At 45.2% G+C, this 24,478-nt stretch overlaps 2 protein-coding genes across 7 annotated transcripts in view; one reads left to right on the top strand and one right to left on the bottom strand.

Annotated features, from left to right (window-relative positions):
* Window positions 1–4,564, top strand: part of GRAMD2A (GRAM domain containing 2A) — a gene marked incomplete at its 3' end in the record, with an annotated part of 65,317 nt that extends 60,753 nt beyond the window's left edge. For all 6 annotated transcript variants that reach the window (XM_081839151.1, XM_081839148.1, XM_081839152.1 and 3 more), the window contains one exon: window positions 954–4,564. In XM_081839151.1, coding sequence (XP_081695277.1) covers window positions 954–957 — 4 coding nt within the window. The remainder of the gene's footprint in view (window positions 1–953) is intronic.
* An 8,995-nt stretch (window positions 4,565–13,559) lies between these two features.
* On the bottom strand, window positions 13,560–24,398 carry SENP8 (SUMO peptidase family member, NEDD8 specific). Its single transcript, XM_081839344.1, has 2 exons — window positions 24,116–24,398; window positions 13,560–15,915 (listed from the first exon to the last, which is right to left on the bottom strand). The coding sequence occupies exon 2, from the start codon at window positions 15,871–15,873 to the stop codon at window positions 15,238–15,240; it is 636 nt and encodes a 211-aa protein (XP_081695470.1). The 5' UTR covers window positions 15,874–15,915; window positions 24,116–24,398; the 3' UTR covers window positions 13,560–15,237.
* Window positions 24,399–24,478: the final 80 nt, after the last annotated feature.

Raw genomic sequence — 24,478 nt, 5'->3', positions numbered from 1 at the left:
GGTGACTTGTGGAAGCCCCATGTTGGGCAAACGATCCGTGCATTGCAGTGCATTGGACTATAAGGCCCTCACAGTCCCTTCCAACTCTACAATTCTATGATTCTGTTCTTCTGCTTAGACTGCTTCTCAAAATCCCAATTCTGCAGTTAGAATATCCCAGTTCCTGGCTGGAATAAATTGTGCACATTTCAATGAATGTTTGCTTGATTCCTGCTCCTGCCACTGCCAAAAGGCCATTCTGCATCTGGACTTGTTTCCTTTTATGGACTGGGATGTGGGTGGTATCATATTCCTCGAGGTGGGAGCACAGATGTTAGGCATGGACAAAGACTTGAGTTGTACTGAGTTGAGATGATTACTGGAATTTCCCTCTCTCCCCCCAAGTGAGCTTTAGTTCCCTTAAATGTATATCATTAATTGCCTTTAAAAGGTCCTTTGACTTGAGTCATTAACCCTGGAACTTTCTTTTAATGCACATGCGTCCATGCCGGACTGGTCCAAAATATATTTGCTGCAGAGGTGGAGCAGCAAATTGTGACATATCTCCCCTGTTCCCACTCCCGAGTTAAGGTGCAGAGAACTCAAGGCCAGCCAAGTTGGTACCTTTAAGATATTGCTGTTGTCTTGTGGTCTTGCAAACCACCTTGATTTTGCTTTGAAATGAAGGACAGTGTACAAATAACTGAAGGCACCTCTTCCTTCTTCGTAGCAGTAAAAATGCAATAGTAAAAAATTAAGTAACTAACAGCTTGATGCCTTTTCATGGTGGCTCGCATCAGCTTCATTAAGCAGACACTTCACTCTGCCTAATATTAGGGCCGGCCCTGAACACACACAAACAAGGAGCTGCATTAAATCAGGAGAAGTTCTCTTGCCATTTGTGGGGAAGTCAGGTTTCCCATGGGATTGGTTCAGAGCCTGCTAACAATAGCCTCTTTGTCTGTTTCTGCCAGGTGACTGTGGGCTCAATAAAGACAACAATGGAGAAAACAGCGCCCGCAAACATAGATCTGCGCTGCGTCCAAGGAGATAACACGACTGCTGTGAAGCCAGAGCAAATGAGCCCCATGCTCTGTGCTCCTCCTGGACCAAGCTCCTCTTCCACTGGCGAAATTTAGAAGTGCTTTCTTGCCGTCAGCAACCCATTGGGATGCTTGGCCAACAGTAGCCAATGCAGCAGCTTCCAGATGTTGTTGGGCGATGACGTCCATCGTCCCTGGCTGTTGGCAGGAGTCCAGCAACATCTAGAGGGGACCGTGGGGCTGCCGAACTGGCTGTACATGGGCAGCAGTGGTGCTTGTGAGAGTTGCCAAGGGTTGCCAGTGCAATAGTGTCTCCATTGATGGTGTCTCTGGCCATACCTTCCAAAGGCTCTTCAGCCACTGAAGACATTGGGTAGCTTGCTCTCTAGAGCGGCAAGAAAATTTGGAACTGCAGGGCTTCCTCTGAGGCTCCCCTTTATATTTCAAAACTGCAATGTCTTCCCGGAGCTTTGCTCCAGAAGGGCTGACTGTTACCACCAGCTAACTGTTGTGTGGCTGGTCCTCTTTCTCATCCTAATGCATCCTAGCAAGGTCTGAAGAAGTAGCTGGGTTCTCTTCTAGGAGGACTCTGGACTGCTGCTAGTTCTCGCTGCTTTCTTTCCCCTGGAGGAAAGAGGCAGCAGGAGAAAGTTGGTGATGGATTTTTTTTGCTGCAGCGAAAAGCTCTGCCTTGGAAGGAAGACGGAAGTATCCTTTGCCCCGGGCAGTGAAATCATCTCCATTAGAATCCATCTTCTTGCACTAACAGGATTCCTGTTGTACAGGGAATGCTGCTGGAGCAATTCTTGTGGCCCTGCAAAATTACTGTAACCGCTGCAGCAATGTTCAGCTAAGGGACCCTGTGAACTGCCAGGCAGGCCCTGAACACTCATGGAAAGAGTGCACTTTCTGGGGACAGACATGATTTAGTGGTGCGTGTGGCCCTCAAAGCACTTTACGTGGGTCTGCCCCACTTAACCCAAGGGCTTTGCAGCTTGGCACTGACATGAGGAAGCAGAGACCGGGGGCTTGGCTCGGGTAAAGCAAGCTGATCGCTCCATTTCTTTGTCGTTGGGGAGGTTTTTGGCCCTTTGCAGATGCGCCAGCTCTCTCCTCTGAAGCAGGTGGAGCCAAGGCCGTGCCGCCTTCCATCTTTCTGCAGCACAACAACACAAAGCAGCTCTCTGAACCCCAAGCCCTTGAAAGGCCAATTCATATGCAGGCTTGGAGTCAGCCATCTGCATCCCTAGCCATGGAAGCCTTGAATGGCTTGTATAGATGACTTGGGCTGTGATTGGAGGCAAGGGGGAGAGGGTTTGTCTGCTCCCATCAGTGCTACTGCCCTGGACAAACTGGGAGAGTTGGCCAAGGGTAGAATCATGGAGGCAGAAATCCAGGGAGCAGTTAAGAACATCGGAAGAACCCTGATGGGTAACTGTGAGAAGCCCCACTGGATCACCGAGAAGCCAGGATCCTGGCCTGTGGGAGTGAGGACTATGCTGAAGAAGCTGGTTGTCTTCGCAAGCAAAGTTCTCCAAGGTGGCCACATGAAAAACGCCTCTCCAGCACAGACTGAATGAATGAACGAGTGTGTGAGCTAGTGTGTGGCCTTTGAATACAGAGCAAACAGACCACTTTGGGAATGGTCCCTTTCAGGAGGATGTGGGCCCTGCCTGTGGGACGTTAAGGGATCTGGGACCCTCTTGGGGTTTAAGGGCGTTGCTTTTCAAACTTCCTGCTTTCTGGGAACCCTTTCCTTGTGGTCTGGCCTGCTGGGAACGTTCCTTCACATCTTCCAGAGGACCACTTTGAGTGTCGTGTAAAGATTTCAGCGCATGTTCCTGGGTATAAAGTCATCTCGGGTGACATGTCCTGGTCTCAGGGCTGTGTGTGGCAACTGTGCAGCAAGCCAGAGGAGCTGCTTGGGGAGGGGGCAGAATTTAGCTGGGGGTGGGGTAGATGGAGGCAGGGGGGCGTGTTAGCCCTTTGTGTTTGGTGCTTCGCTTCAAATAGCAACATCTTGGAATTGCACCAGGAAATTGCACCCGCGTGCCAGCAACTTGCAGGGAAAGGAAGGCCGTCCTCTAGCCACGCTTCATCTTCTTATTGAGGGAACGCCTGGGTCCCTCAGCACACAGTTTGAAAAGCACTGCATTAAAGGAACATGTTCTTACACCTAGGGACTGTTCCAGGTTTGAAGGGGCTGCATTCTGATGGGAGCCCCCCACATCTGACAGGGGGATTACTGGCAGTCTTAGGCCACATCCGCACCACTTTTCAGAACTATGATAGCAGTTGTGGCTTCCCCCAAAGAATCCTGGGAACTGTAGTTCGAGCACTAGAATAGGACTAAGGCCCCTCCTTCTTATAGAGTTACTGTTCTTAAGAGCTGTTTAACAATCCCTTTCCCCTAGGAATTCTGGGTAATTGGAACTCTGTGAGGGGAACAGGGGTCTCCCAACAACTCTCAGCACCCTTAACCAACCCCAGTTCCCATGTTCCTTTGGGGAGGAATCCTATAAAGTAGTATTAAAGTGCTTTACATGTGTGGTGCGGATGTAAAGGGCCTGAGTGGGTTTATCTGGCTGTGGCGGCGCTTGGATCAGTGACAGAGCCTCTGGAAGATGCTGTCGAAATTTCCCAGAATGCTCTGGGGTGACACTGTTGTATGTATTCTCGTGAGTGTGTCTGTGGGAAATGGAAGCTTTCATACAGTGCTGACCTGATGGCTAGAGATTTTTTTGGTGGGGGGCCAGGGCAGGTATTGTAATTTCTGCAGCTCCAGGACTGCTTGAATGAACAAGAATGGAGGGTTCAGGAGGCCCAGCAGGTCTGGCTGTGGCATGTCGTTCCGAAGAAGCACACCCCGTCTGTGTTCTCCTCTTCTTTCCCTGCTCCCAGTGCCAGAAGTTTACTGGGCTGCTGGACAGCCAGTTGGCTTCTTTCTTAGCAATAACGTCTCAGGTGTTCCTCTTCTTTTTAATCAGATCTCCCATCTCGTGGGAGGTAAATGTAATATTTGTGCTGATTACTGGAGAGTTGTCTTGGCTATGGGGTCCTGGTGCTCTCGGCAGTGGGCCCCACAAGGTCTGTTTGTGTGTCCAGGGTCTGAGGGGCAGGTGGAGCAAGCAGGCCCAGGAAGTGCCAAGAAAACCCGATTTCTAGCAAGGCGGTTGTGCGCTGCATTTTCTATCACTTCCTGCAAGTCTGTGCTCGAGCATAATGGTTCGGAGCATGAGCTATGAGCCAGAAGGCCCCAGTTCAAATCTCAGCTGAGCTATGAATTTGCTGGTTCGCCTTTGGTGAGCTGCTGTCTCTCAGTTCTTGGGAGCCCTCTTTCTTTTCTCTAATTTTGGGAATAACAGTACTGGCCTACCTTACAGGGATGTTGTAAGGATTTCAAGGTAATGTAAAGCGCTTTGAAAAAGCGCTCTATAAATACTAAGTATTATCATTAGTGTTATTCAGTGTAAGCAACGATTCTATTTTTCCTTGTCCTTTCCTTTTCTAAAGTTCAGAACAATTGCACAAATATCCTACAAGCTTGTTGTTTTCTGGCTTTGTTGTCCTGTAAGTGACATGTGTTCATAGTTGTGGGAGGATATAAACACCAGCAGAGGCACAGCAGACCTTAAAGCCTCTTTAGTCCCCTTGGAATTCTCATTAAGGCAGTGGGAGGGAATATGTGGCTCTCTAGTTATTGTTGGAACTGCAGCTCCCATAAGCCTCTGCCAGCAAGGGATGATGGGAGTTGAACATCTGAAGAACAGATCCTTGGTTAGCAATGAAAGTGTTAAGCACATACACACACACCTCCTCCTGTTTCTTTTACCCTTCTGGACACAGCAGCTTTTCCTGCTTTAAAAAAGTACCCCATGTTACACAAGTTACTTCAGTTGCAGACAACTCGTTTATTTATCATCAATCCTTATTTGTTTGCACAAAGTCGGCAGGGTACACCCCAGCCGTTTATTGAGCATTCATTCTGATTCGCGTGTGGCGAAGGTGATGCCATGAGTCACATCAAGCGATTGCCACTCCACACACTTCGTGCCTTTTTGAGTCACTTTCCTTTACAGCAAAAAAAGAAAAAAAGTTTTGTTTTGTTTTGTTAGTAGGTGTGTTGCACAAGATTGCCAAACCCACTTTAATCGCATAACCAGAATTTCCTGGCATGTGATTTAATCCCACCTGCAAAAGAGCAACATCTGGAAGCACCTGCAAGCCTGCCTACGCTGTCTGATTTGGCCCTGCAAGAAAATAGGGAGTTTTTTGGCAGTATCCGGGCACATAGAACAAAGCTCGAAGGTGTCTGGCAAAATTCACCTGGCAGCACAATGTGACTCTGATTTGCCCATACATCCACAGCCCCGATTTCTGATTCGATTACAAAAGATAATGTGATCTTACTCTGGGCCAGCTTCTACTGTTGACTAGCTTATTCACAGAGTTGCAGGCCCATATGTCCGTCATGGCACCAGCCATAACCTGAATCCACCTGTTAATGGAAAAAGCAAGGCTGCTGAGAAATGCTCAAAAGGTTGAATTATCTGAATTGATCCCAGAGGCACGGAATTGCTCTAGGCAAGGAACGGACATCTGCTTGGTTGTCACAGAGCAGGCATGTTGCACCTACAAGCCTTCCAAGTGTGGTTTGACGAAAAAGTCCCGTTCTCCCTCACCAGTGGATATTGGTGGCTGGAAGCTGACGTCCAGTCCCATCTGGAGGGCCACAGGTTCCACATCCTGGAAGAGCACAGGAGTTAGGCTTTCCTGATTTCAGCTGCCATTTGCAGAGCTGGGATCATGGCACTGCTTTTGCTAAGGCAGGAGGGAAATGTACAGTCAAAGGTCTGTGTAGGTTTCCCAAGCCTGTGTGCATGCAGCTAATTCCATTTTAACGGCTTGAACACACAGCTGTCGGGAGTTCAGGAGTTCACATTTCAGCTGTTGAGAGCTGAAGTGTTGAGATTCTCTTGTGGGAACGAGCCAGGAACCTCTGCCACCCAAGGCCAGGAGAAACAGTCCTTTAGTGTTTTGTAAATCCTTTTTCGCATGTGCCACGTTCCCATCGAGGCAGAGGCATCACGGATCAGCTATGCTTGAATGGGACACATGCCTAGCAGTCTGCCACTACAAGCTATGCATATTTGGGCAAAGTATTTCGGATGTAGGGCAGAATGAATGCTGCTGGGAATTGTGGCAGCGCTGGCTTTCGCAGCAATGCAGGTTTGACACTGAATACTCCTACCTCTGCCTCTTGCACAGTGTGCTGCTGAGGCATTTTTGCAACAAAGGCTGACTCTCCAGTGTGATTCTCCGGAAGGATAAAGGTGTTGTCTCGTCCAACCTTGACTCTCAGATGCTATGCTGCAACTTGGCAGTGTAGGGTAAACCACCTCACCAATATCTTAAAAAGTATTGATGTCCTCAAATGTCTGCAGTGCTTCAGCAACGTTTTGGGTTGCCAAATATTAAAATGCAGGCAGTGTTTTTTGTTTTTTAAACTGAATCTTATAGCTGAAATTGCTTTGCCTTCCAGCTTGGTGATCCACAGGTCCCTTTGCCCCTCCATTTCTTTGCATGCTTAAAAGGTAAAGGGACCCTGACCATTAGGTCCAGTCATGGCCGACTCTGGGGTTGCGGTGCTCATCTCGCTTTATTGGCTGAGGGAGCTGGCATACAGCTTCCAGGTCATGTAGCCAGCATGACTAAGCCGCTTCTGGCCAACCAGAGCAGCACATGGAAACGCCGTTTACCTTCCCGCTGGAGCGGTACCTATTTATCTACTTGTACTTTGATGTGCTTTCGAACTGCTAGGTTGGCAGGAGCAGGGACTGAGCAACGGGAGCTCACCCCGTCACAGGGATTCGAACTGTGACCTTTTGATCGGCAAGTCCTAGGCTCTGTGGTTTAACCCACAGCGCCACCCGCGTCCCTTTGCATGCTTAGGATGCAGCAATTATGTTCTGCAGAAGAAAAATGTGAACAACGGGAACAATTGAGAAACCGTGGCCCTCCAGAGTTACTGGACTCCATCAACCCCAGACAGCATGGCCAGTAGCCAGGTGTGATGAGAGTTGGGAGTCCAACACCTAGAAGGCTGCAGGTTCCCTATCTCTGTCTTAAAAGTACAGGTACACTGGCTTGACATATGACAACCTTCTGCAAGAATCTGAGATGGGTCCTTTGCCAAGCTACAAGCCTAGGAGAAGCTAGCCCATGTGACCAACTTCTAGTGAGGACTACGACAGAGCTGACTGATTCCTGAGCTGATTGATTCTCCAGAGGACTTTGGGGGGGCCTGTCTGGTGCTCCCCCGCCAAACAGGAAAGCTGCCATCTGGGCATTTCCTGATTTGTCTGCACCAACCCCCCAGGCCTTGGCCTTGTGGCTTAATCAGCTTGGTTTTTGCTGGGGGAGAACTGTAGGTTACGACTTCTGAGATTCCGCAATTGCAACGAGGACAGATTAACGGCATCCTCTCCTCCTGCTAGTTCAGTGCCAAGCAGCTGCTGAGCTTTCTGACCCCATTCTGACTGAAAAGCTCCCCTGTTTGTGAAATTACAACCTGGTAACATCTGCCTTGCTGGGGCGGTGGGTGGGGAGGGGCTTGCCTGGATTGTGGAGCTGAGAAAGGGCTCAGGGCACTTAGCAATATTCCATAGAATTGTAGAGTCCCCTTCCAGGCTTATGTTTGAAGTGGAGAAGGTTTCTTCCAGATTATTCAGTGCCAGGGAAATGAATGCCCTCCACTATAAAGGGCAGCATGGGAATCTCTCCCCCCTCTCCCCCAAGTATTTCCATGTTTGTTCACAGAAATACTTCCATAATCCTCTTATTCTAGTTTAATCACTGCATAGTCTGTGGTAGCAATTGCAGAGATTAGAACTGTCACTCTGCTGTTTACTCGTTCTTTCAAAGGAAGGCTGCATTTGTGAGAGGATCCAGCTGTGTATCACTTACATAGAGAGGGCTTGGCTGTGTATCACTTACATAGGGGTGAGCGGGGAACCTGTGGCTGTCCTGGTGTTTGTTGGACATGAGCTCCCATCAGCCCCAGCTAGGGTGGCCAACGGTCCATCAACATTCTGGCTACTCCTCAGTTAAATCTTCTGTTGCCTTTCAGCACGGTTACAACTCCAGATGTTGCCCAGCATTTGTCATGCTTAAGGGGTCTAGAAGCTCCCCTGTGTCTCTTGCTTCCCACAACCATTTACTGTCTAATATAGCAGAGCCTGGCAGTTAAGAGAAGAAGTCACCCCTGGGCTTCAGAAGAAGAAGAAGAAGACCCGCTGCTTGTTTTCTCAGGATGCTTATGAACCAGCCGTATCCCTCCAAAGTTCCTGACCTGTGCCACTTTGTGTGTTGGCTACGGGGCATTTCCAGGGGGAATAGATTGCACTTGCTTCCTGTAGGGTGTAATACTGTTTCAAATAAAAACTCAACATTTTTCTTAAAATGCTAGAGCCAGACAAGCAGCTGTTTTTTCACTGTGCTGCAACACTTATGCTGTACAAACTAAGGTTAATAATGCTGGGTGCTACCATCTCATGTGTGAATGATACACATCCTTATCTCCTGCAGTCCCTTCTTGCCTTGAAGACCTTGCGGCAATTCAACAGGATTCTGCAAACAAGGGCTTTGGTGCTTAAAGCATGAGGTGGTGGTGGGGGGGGAACCTCTCTGATTGTTACTAAATATCAGGGACCATTGTTGATTTCTCATTTTCCTTCCCTGACAAACCACTGTCCGTGTTTTTGGTTTTGAGGAGTGCCATGTTAAAATGTTGATAGCGCACAATGCTAACACTGAGTTGTATCCAAGGTTTTTCATACTCAGAGAAGACCAATTACAATTAATGGGCATGACTAATTTGGGTCCATCCTGTTCCATGTGTCTGAGTAGAACTTAGCTGGATACAACCAATTGCTATTTTTCAGGCTTCAGCTCTCTTCCCAGGGTCTCTACAACACCTTTTAAATCTCAGTTCGAAAGCTCCCATGCACAAAACACTCCCTGGAAAGGCAGTCAGCTTAAAATGCCTCTTACCGCTTACCCTTAAGGACCCCCCCCCCTTTACTGCATCTGCATTCTGAGGTGCTAAAATCTCAGAAGCATTGGGAGACTTGCCTCCCCCACTACCAAATGCTACAGCAAAAAAAACAGCACAAAAGCTGTGTGCACCCTTTTTACAACCAGAAAAGTAACCTAAATGAAGGAAAGTGGAAACGAGAGTAAATTTATCAGGTAGCAGATGCAGGGAAAGACCGGGCCCTGAAACTCTAGGCAGCTGAAGCCAGTCAGAGTACTGTACTACTGAGCTAGACAGATAATTTTCTTGGCCTACTATAAGGCTGGCTCCTATGTGCCTAATGCAGATAAAAAGGAAAACAACTGATCTGGGCATGGGGATGTTTGGTGTATGTATGTCATAAAGACAGCTGCTATTCTGGGGTAGATAATGGCAAGAGGCTCTAGCTCAGTGCAAGGGCAGCTATTTTGCTTGCAGAATGTCCCACTCCCAGCTTCAGTCCCTTAGCATCTCTGCTGAAAAGTTGGGGTAGGGGGAGAGAAGGTGTTTAATGCTTCCTCTACTGTGCTGTTTTCCTGATTTAAATACCCTGCCACTGATGCCTTGGCGCAAAAGCTTGATGTACTGGCTCCATCCATTGCATATTCTTCAGCTTATGTGACATTTAAAGGCGAGAACAGCAGACAGACCAGGAAGGATTTTAAGAAACAAGTGTGCTCTATTATATAATGCTTTAGGTACTGCTAAGATTCATCTCTTTCCCTGCCCCATTTCCCCCTCTCTTTATGTCTTATGCCTCATTTCACCACACACCAACTATGCTGCCGTGTGCAAGCAAATTTAGATTTAGCACGGTTAGAATGAACTGCAGACAGGGTAGATTTCAGGGTGAAAATGTATGCCTGCCAATTATAACTACGAGCTTTCTCATGATTACAAATATAACACTAAATCTGCTGCAGCCCTTGCAATGTGGGGAATCTCTGGCCCTACAGTTCAAAAGCTGTGCTACAACATTTCAAAGTAACAAATGTGGGGAAATCATCATTAATTAAAATAAACCATTAAAGCTCCACCTGAACAATAATAAAGTGGAAGAAAACTAGTGCCACTCCAGCACCAGTATGAGCCTGCCTGTCCGTCTATCCAGAGACTTCTCTACCTTTTCCACAGCACACTATGTGCTGGTTCTTCTTGCTGCTGTCAATGACCACATCAGGATACTTCCAAAGGAAAGCATTGGGAGCACTGCAAGCAGTTTATTTTCCTTAGAGGTGTTCAGCAGTAAATGCTTAAATGGAAGTGTTTTATCATTCTTATGTACACAAGGGGGCAGTAAAATCCTCCACGTGCATGCAAAGGGGGGGGGGGGATACCCTGAAGGGGGAACATCACAGCCAGGCTATCTTCCCCAGCCTAGACGCTGTTTCTTTGTTGTTTCCATTCTGCTGTCCAGTTTACCTAAAGAATTAGCAGTGCTGGAAAGTAGAGAAAGGTAGCTTGCTAGTGTGACAACTGGAGAACATGTCCCATTTGAGCTGCCCCTGGTTTTCTCCTGAAGGAGTTGTGCTTCTGCAGTGCCAATGAGACACACTTTGCAACCTCACCCAGCTTATTCAGCAGCGACTATCTTTGCAGTAACTACAAACAATAAAAACACATGCCTGTGGAGGGGGTGAGAATTGGGTGGGCTTCAATGAAATAAGCAAGATCTATAAAATGTTACCCACTGATTCTACCCTCCCCCCCCCCAACTCTCTCTCTGGATCCTGCCCTCTGTCTCCTGCAAGTGATAACTTCCCACTTCATTATGAATGCCTTCTTTGGCATGGAGGCTGTGTCATCCTATCCCAAGCCTGCCACCACCCCAGCTTCTCCATATAGTTAAGTCTTCTGTAGTGGTGAGAAATTGTCCAAATAGCACAGGGAAATATAAGTTTGGTTTGTATCTTTTTCACGCAGCCTGCAAAAGTGCTTTAGCCTCTTTGTGGCTTTTCCAGCTCTAGCTGCTTTAGCTACCCTGTCCTACCAAAACAGGGTTATGCACAGATCAGAGGCAGTTGCTGAGTTATACCAAGTCACAATTGTTTATCCAGGTATTGCCCACTGTGATGAGATCTGGCTTTCCAGAACCTGTCCCATCTCCTGTCACCCTGGAGACTCACTTTCTGCATGCAGTGTGTGTCCTTGACCACTGAATTGTGGTCCTTCTCCATATCCTGCAAAGCAGGAAAGGGCCTTGATGTATTTGAACCAGCACATGCACAAAACATCCATATGTAAATAAGGAATTGTGAAGATATCTAAATGAGACTTGACAGACACTCTCAAAAGGCAAGCAATAAAGTTTTTGTACATCTATGAACTTCACCTGAGATTGTCAGCATGTATGATAGGTGCACAGATAACAACAGCTGTAGCCAACTCCTCTATGATCTTCCGTACCGTTTGGTTAGATGGCACAACTATCCACTTTTACCATTTCAAAAAGTTGCTACGACCAAGTCAGGGCAAGAGGTTAGTGGAGCAGACCTCTGGCTTAATCAGTAAACCAGATTAAGAGCCGGTGTTGTGTGGGTGCTTCAACTCCCTGCTCACTCGTGCAGCTCACTGGCTGAACCTGGGTCTGTCCCTACCTGATCTCGGCCTGATCTACTTCACAGGGTTATTGTAAGAAAAAGTGGGGGGGGGGCGGGGGGAACCAGCAGACGTACAGCCTTGCATTTTTTTGCACTAAGAGCAACATAAAAACCCACATAAGTATCTAATTAAAACACAGACCTTCCTCTCAATGGAGGAAACACAATGGTTAGGGTCCTGCCCATCCTTTTCCCTCTCCCCAACTGTTACATCAATATTCCATTAGAGATGGCCCTGGCTGCACCCAGAAAAGAGCAGGCCTTTGGCCTTAGCTCCAGTAGCTGTCCAGCAGGTTTTTCTGGCACTGCGAGTATGCTATAGATTTTTAAGGCTATCAAAAACACAATGCATGGATTACAGTGTTTACAGACTGGGCTTTAACAATCCATTCATGAAAAGTGGAATAGGCTAAGGGTTAAGAAAAGTGGTTGAGCAGTTTCCTGGGTGAAATTTTTCCATGATCAACATGACACTTTGAAAGATAAGCCTGCTGGTATGCCCAGCCCCCTGTCCCACTCCAGAGGAAGAAAGGTGTGTAGATCAGAGGTCAGCCTCCAGAGGTTTTGCCAAGGTATCGGCTGGAAAGCCAAGTGGGATTTTGACACTCCCAAACAGCAAAGTTGTTTCACTTACGTTGGTAGAAAGCCTTAGCTTTTCCTCTATTCCCCTGTGCAAGAAGTCTTTCTCCAGTTTCCTGAAAAGCTGCTCTGCAAGATTTTTTTTAAAAACGTGGGAAAACAATTCATTCCACACTTCATGCACACTGAAACTGCCTCTTCTGTATTTAGGACACATGCCACATATAACGGTTGCTATGAGATACCAACTACAGACAATTTGGGATTTTCAAATTAAAGGTTCTTTGAAAAGATGTTTTTTCCCATTATGTCACTCTTTAGAGAGGAGGCATGTAAGTTTTTCGAACACCTACCAAATTGGGTGCAACCCAACGTACTAGTCAGCTAAGTTTATCCTTTATCAAAACAGGGCTGGCTGTAGCACACAGCCAGATTAGATGGATACCTTGAGCAGCAGAATACAGGCTTCCTGTTTCAATTTGGAGATTATTGCTCACACCTTCCATATCTATATACAGTCCTTAAGCCAGCTGCATGTCTAAAACATGTGAGAGGTGCTTTCACACCTTCCCTTTCTAGCAGCCTCTTTGAGCGTTTCCACAACCTCCCTGAGCAACTTTTTCCATTGTTGATCCGTTTAAACGGTTAAGTTCTGAACACTGAAGGCTCCCACTGGCAAGGCATCATATGGCAAGCAGTGAGCAATCTTAACTGGATGCACTGCTGCTTCCCTCTTTCCCCACCCACACATCACACCAACCTTTGTGGCTTATCTGACAAACAGTATATAAGCAGCTCCCATCTTACAAAAAGTATTTGTCTTTCTCTTTCTACTTGTTGACGCCCTTGCTATTTTGAAATTGTTTGCTTTTCTCCATATATAAAGAGAAGTAGTTTCACCTGAAGGCTACTGTACTAAACCTCTCTAGGCATATTTACCTTGGAGAGAGTTCCATCAAATATGGTGAGAACTACTTCTGAGCGAATGTGCATAGGACCACATTGCAAGTTTCCTAGTCTTCTGTAGTATGAAGGGAGAGATGGGAGAAAAAGAACCTTCCCCAATGCTCAGGATCATGTCCTGCAGCGTCAAGCATTTCAAAACAAACAGCTCAAAGTCACCTAAACCTTTCTTGGCTATTTCTTGTGAAAATTTTATCCCACCACCATCACCTGTACTTACCTTCCTAGATGCTAAACTCCTGCTGCCCCTTCTTCAATCCCAAATAATTCCATTAGCAGCAACTGGAATCAAAGCAGAAAGCAGACATGTGGAGGAACATATAGCTATTTATTAAACTTTTATTAAGTCTTAATTTGTTCTGAACATCCTCCCTACTGCAAAAATGAATCATACTCTTTGCTTTCACTGTGATTCAGTTTTTTATGTTACACTACCGTTTCACAAATATTTTGACAGGCTGCTAGATAGGCTCCTTTTCTTTTGGGGTAACAAGAAACAAATGGAAGGGGCTCGAGTCTAATGACTTTGTTCTAGCCAGGCACAACAGCAGGTTGACAGCAGGCATGCACAGAGCAGTTGTTCTAGGGATGCTTGCTCCAAGACCTTCATCCTCCTCCTCCTCCCTGTTATGTATGTATCCTACACATCCCTTGCTTATTTAAGGGAGCTACGAGAACAATCGCCCCCATGATAAACCCGAACACAACTCTTAGAAGTGACAGTTCTCTTTATTTTTGGCTGCAGATTTTCCTAAGCAGAGTAAAAGTCATCAGGCCTCCTCTCTACACATGTGCAATGAAAAAATGATTAAAGCTTTTCTGCCCCAACAGTGCCATCACACACTTGAATAATTGAAGAACCTGTTTGCTGTGTTTCCTTGTGCAGCATTAGGAAATAGGACGTGCGGCTAAGGCATCATTCCTTGGTAAATAGCAAAATAAATTAAAAGCTAGCAGGAAAAACAAAGGATACAGCCATTTGGGCTCCACCACCCACCAGGGTATGCTATCCAACAGGATAGGTCCACTTACTTTTTTTAAGCAAAGCTGCATGTTTCACAGAAGGAAGCAATCCAATGTTACCCAGCAATAGAAGAGTTTCATATGCAGCTGAGGATAGTTCCCCTACCACCCCACTTATTGTTACTGGTGAAGAGTAGCTGCAAGCAGGAGACACATCAAGAGGACTAATGAATCCATTGCTTCCTTTTGTTACCAGTATGCTGCAGATTCCCAACTTACTCCCCACAAGGCATAGAGCAGAATGAAGCAAGTTGCTGTGCACTTGCTGTTGTAGTGGAAATCAAAGCCAATCCATGCCCCTAATAAATACAAAATTGCTTTCATGCCCTCCTGTTTTCATAAGTGTATCCAGAAATCCTTAGTTCTAGGAACTAAGTCCAGCTAAAACACATCAAAGTGATGCAGGAAAAACAGCTAGAAACTGAACAGCAGAAACTACCGTATTTCTTGCCAGCAAGGTTTACAATATAGAAATTCTTTGTCATCATACTGATGTGTACAGTTTTCTCAAGGTAGCCAAAACATTTGATACAACAATCCTTATTCAGAAAAGCAGGAACAATATTTTGGGGAGTTCTGAAACAAGATGGCTGGTACCATTATAACATCTTATCTGACTTCTGATGGTTTCTGCATGAGTTTTGAAAGATGGTTGAAACAACTGAATAAAGGCAGAAATATACAATGTCACTGACATCACTGAAAATTGATCACACACAAAGAATTTGGGTGTGAGAATTTTTGGGGATATTGGAAGGGGGTGGGATAAATGGCCAAAGCCAGAACTGCCCAACACTTCAGGGAAGACATGTAACTTTCCTACGACTCAGCTCTATTCTGATCAGCAACAGAATAAGGCAGTGCAGAAACACAGAGGTAAATACATTCTTTCTGTTGGGAAAACCCTATGTACAGGCTTCCCTCCCCTCAGGCACTGAGAGCAAGTCAAGAACGACAATAACTGGAGATTGGCAGGTCACTTCTGGGACAGCTTAGCAATGAGTTCCTTCCATTCTTCTCTCTTGCCTGTTATGTAGGAGGGAGTAAGGAGCTGAAGCACTGGCTCCTGCTGTCCCCGGAAAAATTCCTGACACAGAGCTTCTGTGTTACAGATTACGTACATCCCACAGTCATAGCTATTCTGCTGGGCAGGGGCCTTCTCCTCTACAAAGGCAACTTTGCCTTTCTTGCCGAGAAAGACCTCCAAATTCCCTGCTACCCGTCTGGCATGGGCAGAGTTGCTCCTGGTGTGGGAATCATAGTGAGCAAAGCGGTTTTTGTCTTGGAAGTAAACTAGTAGGCTCCAGTGTGTGCCGCCAGCAGCCTGGCTGGAGTTGTCGTTGATGGCCAGGAACACTATTTTCTTGTGGAGGAGGTTCAAAGGCTCTAGAAATAGGGCCAGCTCCTCTTGGCTGCTCGTGCACTTGATGAACTGAGCCACCTCGGGGCCAACGAAGCACACTTGATCGGAGAAGTCTTGGAACTGGTCGCTGGCAAAGTACTCAAAGGCAAACCCGATGATGTGGTCGTTGAGCCAGCAGGGAGGATCCAGCAACAAGACATCTGATTGTCTCAGCAAACTGTCCATGTAACTTAGGACAACAGGGTCCATTCTATCCAGGCAGACTCACGGCGGCCAGAGAAATACCAACGCCTAAAATAATCAAGGGTGAAAAGAACAGATTACTATTAAAATAGGTTGGGCTTTTCTCATTGCTGAAGACGACCAACTCAGTCATGGAATTGTGCCAGTTAACCTGCTGAGGGTCGTCTTAGCCTCCCTACGTGATTATGATCGCCACCAAACTCCCCCCCCCCCAAGTTTTCTGGCACATGCAGAAGAGGAAGAAACAGCATTTAGTCTCCCTGAATTAGGGAAAAGGTAAGAAACAGTGGGAGAAGAATCCTTTTCATACTCAAACCTGAGCATAGGTGAGGGAAGATCCTGTCCCCCTTTCAAATTCTGGGAGCTTGCTGGAGAGCTTGAGGGTACTGTACTGGAGTACAGAGAAGGAACAAACAGCACAAGACTCTGCTGTTTCTTGCCTTCTCTAAACTTCTGCTTAAGTGGGACTGGATATGTGCAGTTAGGCATCCTTCTTATTAAAAGACCAGGGATTCTTTCCCCAACCATCATTTTTGTGGATGCTTGTAACTGATAAACATAAACAGGAGAACCAATTTGTTCAGCTACAACCAAAATAAAAGGGACAGGTTCACCTACAGTTGCCATATTTCAGCCTAATCTAACTTGCAGGGTTGTAGTGAGGATAGAAAAGGACATGTATATCACTTAAGGCTCTTTGGAGGAAAGGAGGAATATAAACTTAAATAAACTACATACCAGAATAACAGACCAAAGAAACAAGCCTAAGTATTGCAAATAAGGCCATGTAAAACGGGTGGTGCTGTGATCTAAACCACTGAGCCTCTTGGGCTTGCCGATTGGAAGGTTGGCGGTTCAAATCCCTGCGACGGGTTGAGCTCCCGTTGCTCGGTCCCTGCTCCTGCCAACTTAGCAGTTCGAAAGCACATCAAAGTGCAAGTAGATAAATAGGTACCGCTCTGGCGGGAAGGTAAACGGCGTTTCTGTGCGCTGCTCTGGTTTCGCCAGAAGCGGCTTAGTCATGCTGGCCACATGACCCAGAAAAAGTGTCTGCAGAAGCAGACAAAAGCCGGTTCTCTCGGCCTTTAAAGCGAGATGAGCACCATAACCCCAGAGTCTTTCGCAACTGGACTTAACTGTCAGGGGTCCTTTACCTTTACTGAACTATGTAAGTACCACAATACACCACTATAAGCAGTAACAACCCATTACAGTCGACGGGAGGGGATGAGGTGCAGCTTCTATTTTTAAGCCAATACTAGAATCTGCAAGGCTGTATATGTTTTGTGCCTAGTACCAGAGACACTACCTGTACACTTCCTCTAAGATGGTCAAAAAGGCAAAAGTAGGGGAAAAGTCACAGGTATCAAACCACTTTAAAGTAAGTAGTTTTATGGCATAATTTACCAGCTAGATCTGAAGTAAGATAGGATATAGTTGATGACACACTGATTCAAATACCAAAGCTTGCTTAAATGATCTACTTAGTCGATCATTAAGATGGCTCCTTTAAATATCCAAAATTATTTTTAAAACACAAGAGGACAGCCCATGGCACTATAGAATACACCCTAGCAAGTGATGGACTTATGATGCATGGTTTACTTAAAAACAATTCGAGAGAACTTTCCGCCTTTCTTCTAACAACCCACTAGGCAGCAGGAGAGAAAAATTCCACAACCGCCTTCTCTTCTATTCAATAGACTTTTTCAAGATTTGCCTTCAGGCTGCAACTAGACATTATGCCAGGCATGGGGCTGCTGCTGAAAATGACAGCCCCATGCAGAGTCTTCTCTCAAGAACATTTATGCACACTTACAGATACCTTTCCTCCATTTCTTCAGTTCCTGCCAAAGCTGCCAGTTGTATGGTGCAGGAATGAGGAAATGGTGGCATGCTGCCATGTGTAAATGTACCTAAGGAGTGCAGGACACATGGCTGCAGTTTTTAGCAACTGTCCTGTATCCAGTATAACTTCTAGTTCCATATTAACTGTGGCATCCAACATTCTCACGCTGCTTCTCTAAACTGAACTGTATTTCCAGATAAACTGGAAGGGATTCTGGAGTGCTCTCATTATGAGGAAGGTTGGCAAGAGTGCAATAGGAAGTGAAAGCAGAAGCCAGGTAGGAAACAATAATCTGATATGCAGGGTGCTCCACGACAGGTGGTCTAACATCAACTGGACTTGAGAGCATATTTTTAATTACCAGTACTAATCAGCCCCAAATTAGCCCTGAAATCAGAGACTTGTAGAGTTCAACAGGGCTTACTGGAAAATTAATGTAGCCGTGAAATTATTTGAGGCTTCATGTTCTGTAAATATCAATTCTTTATCACCCAGGATCTGGTCCAGCCTTCTGAAAGCACAGCCTGCGCACTGCAAACACTGTCCCTCTGGCATGACTCAGTGCAAACCAGGGAGCACCCACCCAATTCAGCAGGAATGAAATCAAATGTGCTGGTTTATTTACTCATCAGGAAGGAAGTGGGACGCTTCTAACTGCAGTATAAATGATTATGGGACAAAGAAAAGTCAAATTTACGCACTAATTCTTCAGATGAACCAGTGAACCTTGTCAAGCTTTGTTAGGTCAAAAATTAAGCAATATCCTTTTAAGATCTGAACAAGGAAACTAAAGTGATATACTGTACATGAAACATACTGGATGCATATACCAGTGGGAGGGAAGATCTCCAGGGAACCAGATTTTTTTTTTTTACTCTTTTAAGTGTCTAGAATTTTCCACGTTTGTCAAAATGAAATGTCTTACCAACCAATGCACAAGGCACTGATCATTCCAGTTGAGCGTTATCAAACATATAATAATAAAATATAAGGGGAGCAGTTACAGTTACCTAACACAACTTGTCACTCAGCCAGCTCTATTCTTAATCATCCTTGAGATTCAAAATAAGAAAAAAGGCAGGGCTGGTTCTGATGTTTATGGAATAATCCTTTGGCTGCAAAACATCTTTTAATACACATGAGTAATCCTCAGTTTGCTAGCAGATAATACTGGAAACTACTGCTGGAGTCCTGAACTGCTGTGCCTTATGGAAGGCTATCTATTCTCAATTCCCCCCTCCCAACCACTTGAAAATTGTGGAGGATCTTGGTGGATTACTCAATCATCTTTCTTAATGCTGAGTGCATATATTCACAGGTGAAAAACAACCCAAAGCAATCTCAGAGAAGGGGTGCTGACCTCACTGTTCTTTAACTCTCTTTGCAGGTGGGGATATGGGTTCCACTGAAAGTCCAAGTACCACGTGGGTTAAAGGTCTCAGGCAGATGGCTGAGAGTTAATCCTGCAAAATTCTTCTTGTGCCTCTCCACAGGAGCTCTTACACCAACTTGATCGCACTGTAGCTGTGCACAGCTACTCAAAATCATCAGCAGAAACGCCGTTGCACCCTTAGCCACCAGGGATTCCACAGGTGGTTCAAATCACATGACTTCACTTAGCGCTGGGGTTTAGTACTGACCGGTGGAAAGACAGGGCCAAGGCAAGAAATAGCTAATGTGTTCAGATGCTGGCTAACTTATTGACATCTAGCTGTCGTCCCCGCCCCCTCCACTCCTGCAGACCACCTGAGTGGAGCTCGTGGACCACTGGTGGTTTACAAACTACAGCTTGAGAACCCCTGTTCTAAAGAAAGCTGAACAAACAACCCATTTCACAAAAGAGGTTGTTTCCTAATTGCAGCCATAAGTGCAACTTTCAAGACAAGCTTTCAGTTTTCAAAATCCTTAGTTCTTATTCTCCCTGAGACCAGGCATTCTGCACTAGGAGAGGATCGCTTAATTCTACCACAGCCTGATTTTTGAACAAAATACTTCAGGAATATCTAATGGCAATGGTAGAGTACTTAATGTCTAAAAAGTGATAGAATACAAAACCTTATCATTAATCCAAGATGTGACATTGTTATTATTACTATCATTATAAATAAGATGTGAGATGCCTGCTTGCCACTACATACCAATGAAAGATAAACTACACACATTTTTAAAAGCATTATCAATGCTATGTGTGTCTGGGACACTGAGCAATGTGTGACGATCCAGGAATAGAAATATGAAAGCAATTAAGTCTTCCATGGATGCAAATATGTTGTCTCGGGCCAGTCCCGAAGAAATAATTATCAACCTTACCAGTCTTCACAATTAAATAATCTACCATTTTCCAAGACGATTTGAAAGGGAATGTCCAGCATTGAATCCTAGAAGATTATGATTACAATCTCTTCTAATGTATGAGTAACCTTGAAATGCCATTATAATCTATTCCTGTGTCAAGTGTGGTGAAGAAGTCAAGTCAAGGAAGTTATTAGAGGCAAGAAGACTTCCTTCAGAAAATGGAAATCTTCCCCAAATTAGAAGAATAATTGAACTACAAACATGCACCCACAAAAAGGTAAGCAGGCAATTAAGGATACAAAAATAGAATTTGATGAATATATTGCTAAGATCATTAAGACCAACAATAAAAATTAGTTAAATACAACAGAAGCAGGAAACACTCTGGTGAGGTGGTTAGACTGCTGGACAAAAAGGAATTTAAAAGTTCTGCTGAAGGAGAATAAAGACATTGAAGAAAACCTGAATGAATTATTTGCCCCTGCCCTACATCTTGTGGAGAATGAAGGGCAGATACCTGTACCTGAACTGACTTTTTGCAGGACGCGAGGCTGAAGAACTGAGGCAAATAGTGACGACAAAATAAATGAACTTCTAAACCTTACTGACAAATTAAAAATTAACAAGAATCACTCCTGGGATTTTGTCTTTTAACACTTGCTTATAAATGACTTAGAATTAGGGATGATCAGTAATGTAGCCAAGTTTGCTGACAACAGAATTTTAAAAATAAAAAGAGATTGCAGATTGCCCCTAAAGGATCTTTCCAATTTGGATGAATAGGCAATAACATGGCAAATATGTTTCAATATAAAGTTAAGTGTAAAATGATACACACTGGGTCAAAAAGCTCCAGTTTCACATACATGCTGATGGAGTCTGAGCTGGTGATGACTGGCCAGGAAAGGGATCTTGGTCGTGTGGAGAGTCCAAAGAAAAAAATGCACCAGTGTGCAGCAGCTATGAAAAAGGTTAATTCCAGCCTAGGGATTATTATGAAATGAATAAAAAACAAAACTGCCAATATTGTAATGCAATACAACTATATCAAAAAAGGATATTGTAGATCTGGGAAAGATGCAGAAAAAGGCAACCAAGATAAAATGGGAGACGGAGCAATTCCCATATGAGGAAATGAATATTTTTTGGGTTTTAGGTCAGAAGAAAGGTGAGAAAAGAGGAAAGATGTTAGAGATGTCAAATTTTGCATGGTATGGAAAATGTAGATAGAGAGTTCTTCTCTGTCTCATGGTAGGAGATTCAGGTCAGATGGAAGAAAGGAAACCATTTAGAGGTTTTCTTACAATCAAGTGCTATGTACATTTTGTTAAAGAAAAATAAGTAGTACTTCACACGGCACATAGTTAACCTATAGAATTTGCCACCACAAGATATGCTGATGGCCAATGGCCACAAACTTCAAAATTTAACCACCAGGCCTTGCACAGCTACAGAATTAATCTGCATTCTGTTCTTTGCTTAAACACCTGCAAATTCATGTTTACAGCAATGCAGTAGTTTTTCAGTTTTCTCCCAGAGCACATAACTGGCAGTCTTTTGCATACATTTGTTCCCAAAAGCAAAGAAGCACTGCTCGTTCTATTAGCTGTTACTTGAAACCTCTTGACAGTGACTCACCATATTAATCCCACATCTAAAGAAAATCCTTGTTAAACACCAACTCAGTTTCCTGGGAGATGTGACAAAGCATATGGTATATGCTATAGAACGGAGAGGAAATGGAGCCTACAATTAGCAAGGGGGAAAGCATGCCAGGGGCTTTTTTTAGGCCCAGCAAGTTTCCCACATGATGGCAAGGTAGAAATGTAATTGTTGATACCCAAAATTGAGCCTGGAACCTTCTCCAAACAAATCTTAGTCTCAAACATTGAGCTGTGGCCTCTTTCCTAACAGGTAGCTCTTACAATACTTCTGAAAGATGCTCAGGCCACACTCCCTTAGAAAACACAAGTTGATAGTCTGAGGGTGTTAGAGGTCTACCTTTGTCTTTGGAGACTAAAGTATATTCTGTGGCAAGAAGTACCTTCATAAGTTGGGTTGAAAACACCAGTCATGGCCCTCGGGGACAGAGACAGCCTGGCCACAGTTAGCCATACTTTGGTAGCATCTCATTTGGACTACCATAATGAGCTGCCCTTGAAGACTGCTCAGAGACTGCAGGTGGTTGAAAATGTGATGGCTAGATTGCTAAGTAGGGCCAACAGAAGGGAACATACCCCTCCAGTTTCAAAATGACGATATTTGCTCCCAATCTGTTTCCGTGAACAATCTAAAGTGCTGGCTTTAACCTTTTCCAGAGAGGTGATTATATTTGTTGGTTGCAGCAACAAAAAGGAAAAAATAAGTATTGTGACAAAGATTTAACAGATTTTATTACAGCATATGCTTTTAAGGACTAAAAGCCACTTCCTCAGTGAAAGTGCCACAAGACTCTTTGAGGTTCAAACCTATCCCAACTCTGTAAGTTACGATGGGTGGTGAATGCAGAAATGACACCAGAGGAAGAAAAGCTCTGTTTTTCAGGGCTCTTTTTCAAATTTTGTATATAATACCATAACTACCAAGGGAATATGGCCCAACTCAGCAGAGCTTACTTCTGGATGTAACACAACCCTATAGGTGGTTGCTCAGATTAGTCTGTCACAGAAAAATACAAACCAGAAGTATTGTGTCACTTAAAAGATTAAAATATTTATTATGGTACAAGTTTATACCACAACAAACTATTAACATGAAAAATGGGTGCTTCTCTCCTCTTCAATCCCACTGCTTGTTATTGTTAAAAAACAAAACAAAACCATGAGTTCTGGCACCTTAAAATGCCAATAGATTTATGGTGGCCTGTAAAGAGCATTTATATGCCATAAGAAGCTAATATCTAAGGATGTGATGCTAGTTATACTTCCTAGAGAGCAATGTGTAAGATTGCATTGCTAATTTCATAAGTGGGCCAACTTGATTATATGTTTTTACTTCCATCTTTTTGTGCATTGCCAAATGCAATTATGTGCCATAATGTGTGACTTTCTTTAATGTCTCCTAAGCATGGCTTCTTAGGTTACCTTCAGTTTATTTAAGAAATGTAATGAGTTGCAAGTGGTGCAGAAAATAACCAAAAATATATAGGGGCTGGAGCACCTCCCCTATTAGGAACAAGCACGATGTTGGGGGCCTTTTTCTATACAAAAAAAAAATGCAAATACGGAAGGACATGATCAAAAATTACACAAACCACTGCCACTAGAGGTAGTTAAACAAATTAATGAAGGGAATAAGTCTGTCAAGAGCTACTAATGAAAGCTATACAGAAGCTCCATTGTTTGGGAACACAACCAGGAGAGGGCTATGCTTTTCTGAACATGCAAAAAATGGTCCTGTTTAGATAAGCCTACCAAGATGCTTAGAAAGTTGAGATAATTTTAAATCTGTTTCAGCATTTTAACTTTTGTATGCTCTAAAGTAGGGTTATGAAGTTTTCTTGATTTTACTGCTTTATCTTTTGCAAACCGCTCTGGAGGTTGAGTCAAGTGGCCTTTGATTGGATCTGGTACAGCGATTCCTAGGTCCATGGCCTGCACCAAAGCTAAAGTATCGCAGCAGCAGCAGCAGCAACAACTAGGTAACATCACAAAATCCAATTGAAATGCAGACTGGCTGCGGCTACTTATGCACTGATATCTACGTAATGAACATTAGAAATACAGTTTCGTTATTGGCGGACATGAATCTATTCATGCAGGTTTCTGGAATGATTAAGTCAAACTTTATTTCATTTTGAAGACCAGCATCCTGGAGGCCAGGGGATCAGGTTCTGGCAGCGAAAGGCCACCCCCCCCACCCCACCCGGCGGAGCGGAGGCCGCGACCACCGACCACGGTCCCTGACACCGAGGGACGGAGGGAAGCGCTGCCCAGAGGCCGGCGGGGGGAGGGGACCCTCGCGACCCACCGCCCACCAGCTCTCTCTCTCTCGTCCTCCTCCTCCATCATAATATTCTACCCCAGAGGCAGGATAACTCCACACGCGGCGGCGGCGGCGCCGTCGCTCCCCACTGACACACCTCACGGAGGAAGAAGACCTTACCTGGCGCCGGCCTCATTCTCCTCACGACGCTCTCGCGGTGGCTGCGGGCGGCCGTAAAGCGCGGCGGGCTTAGCAACCCAAGGGCTGTCAAACAGGAGAGCAACTTCCCCTTCCCTTTCCTCCCCGCGCTCCCTTTCCGCGCGGTAGTGGCAAAAAGAAAGGGGAGCTCATTAACATACGGGACCAAGGCGCCCCAGGCTGTGGTGGTGAGGGGGGGGGGGAGTGGGAGGTGCAGCTGCTCCGGCTGTTGCCGCCCGTGCGCCCCCTCCCTCCCTCCCTCCCTCGCCCGCCTTTGAGGTGCGTGGGCGGGGCTTAGTGAGCGGGTTGGGCTGGGGCGCGGCTGTGGGGAGGGAGAACGAGCCT

Source organism: Podarcis erhardii (genome assembly GCF_964252035.2).
Source record: "Podarcis erhardii genome assembly, chromosome: 14".
Classification (NCBI taxonomy): domain Eukaryota; kingdom Metazoa; phylum Chordata; class Lepidosauria; order Squamata; family Lacertidae; genus Podarcis; species Podarcis erhardii.
This window is presented reverse-complemented; position numbering and strand designations above follow the sequence as displayed.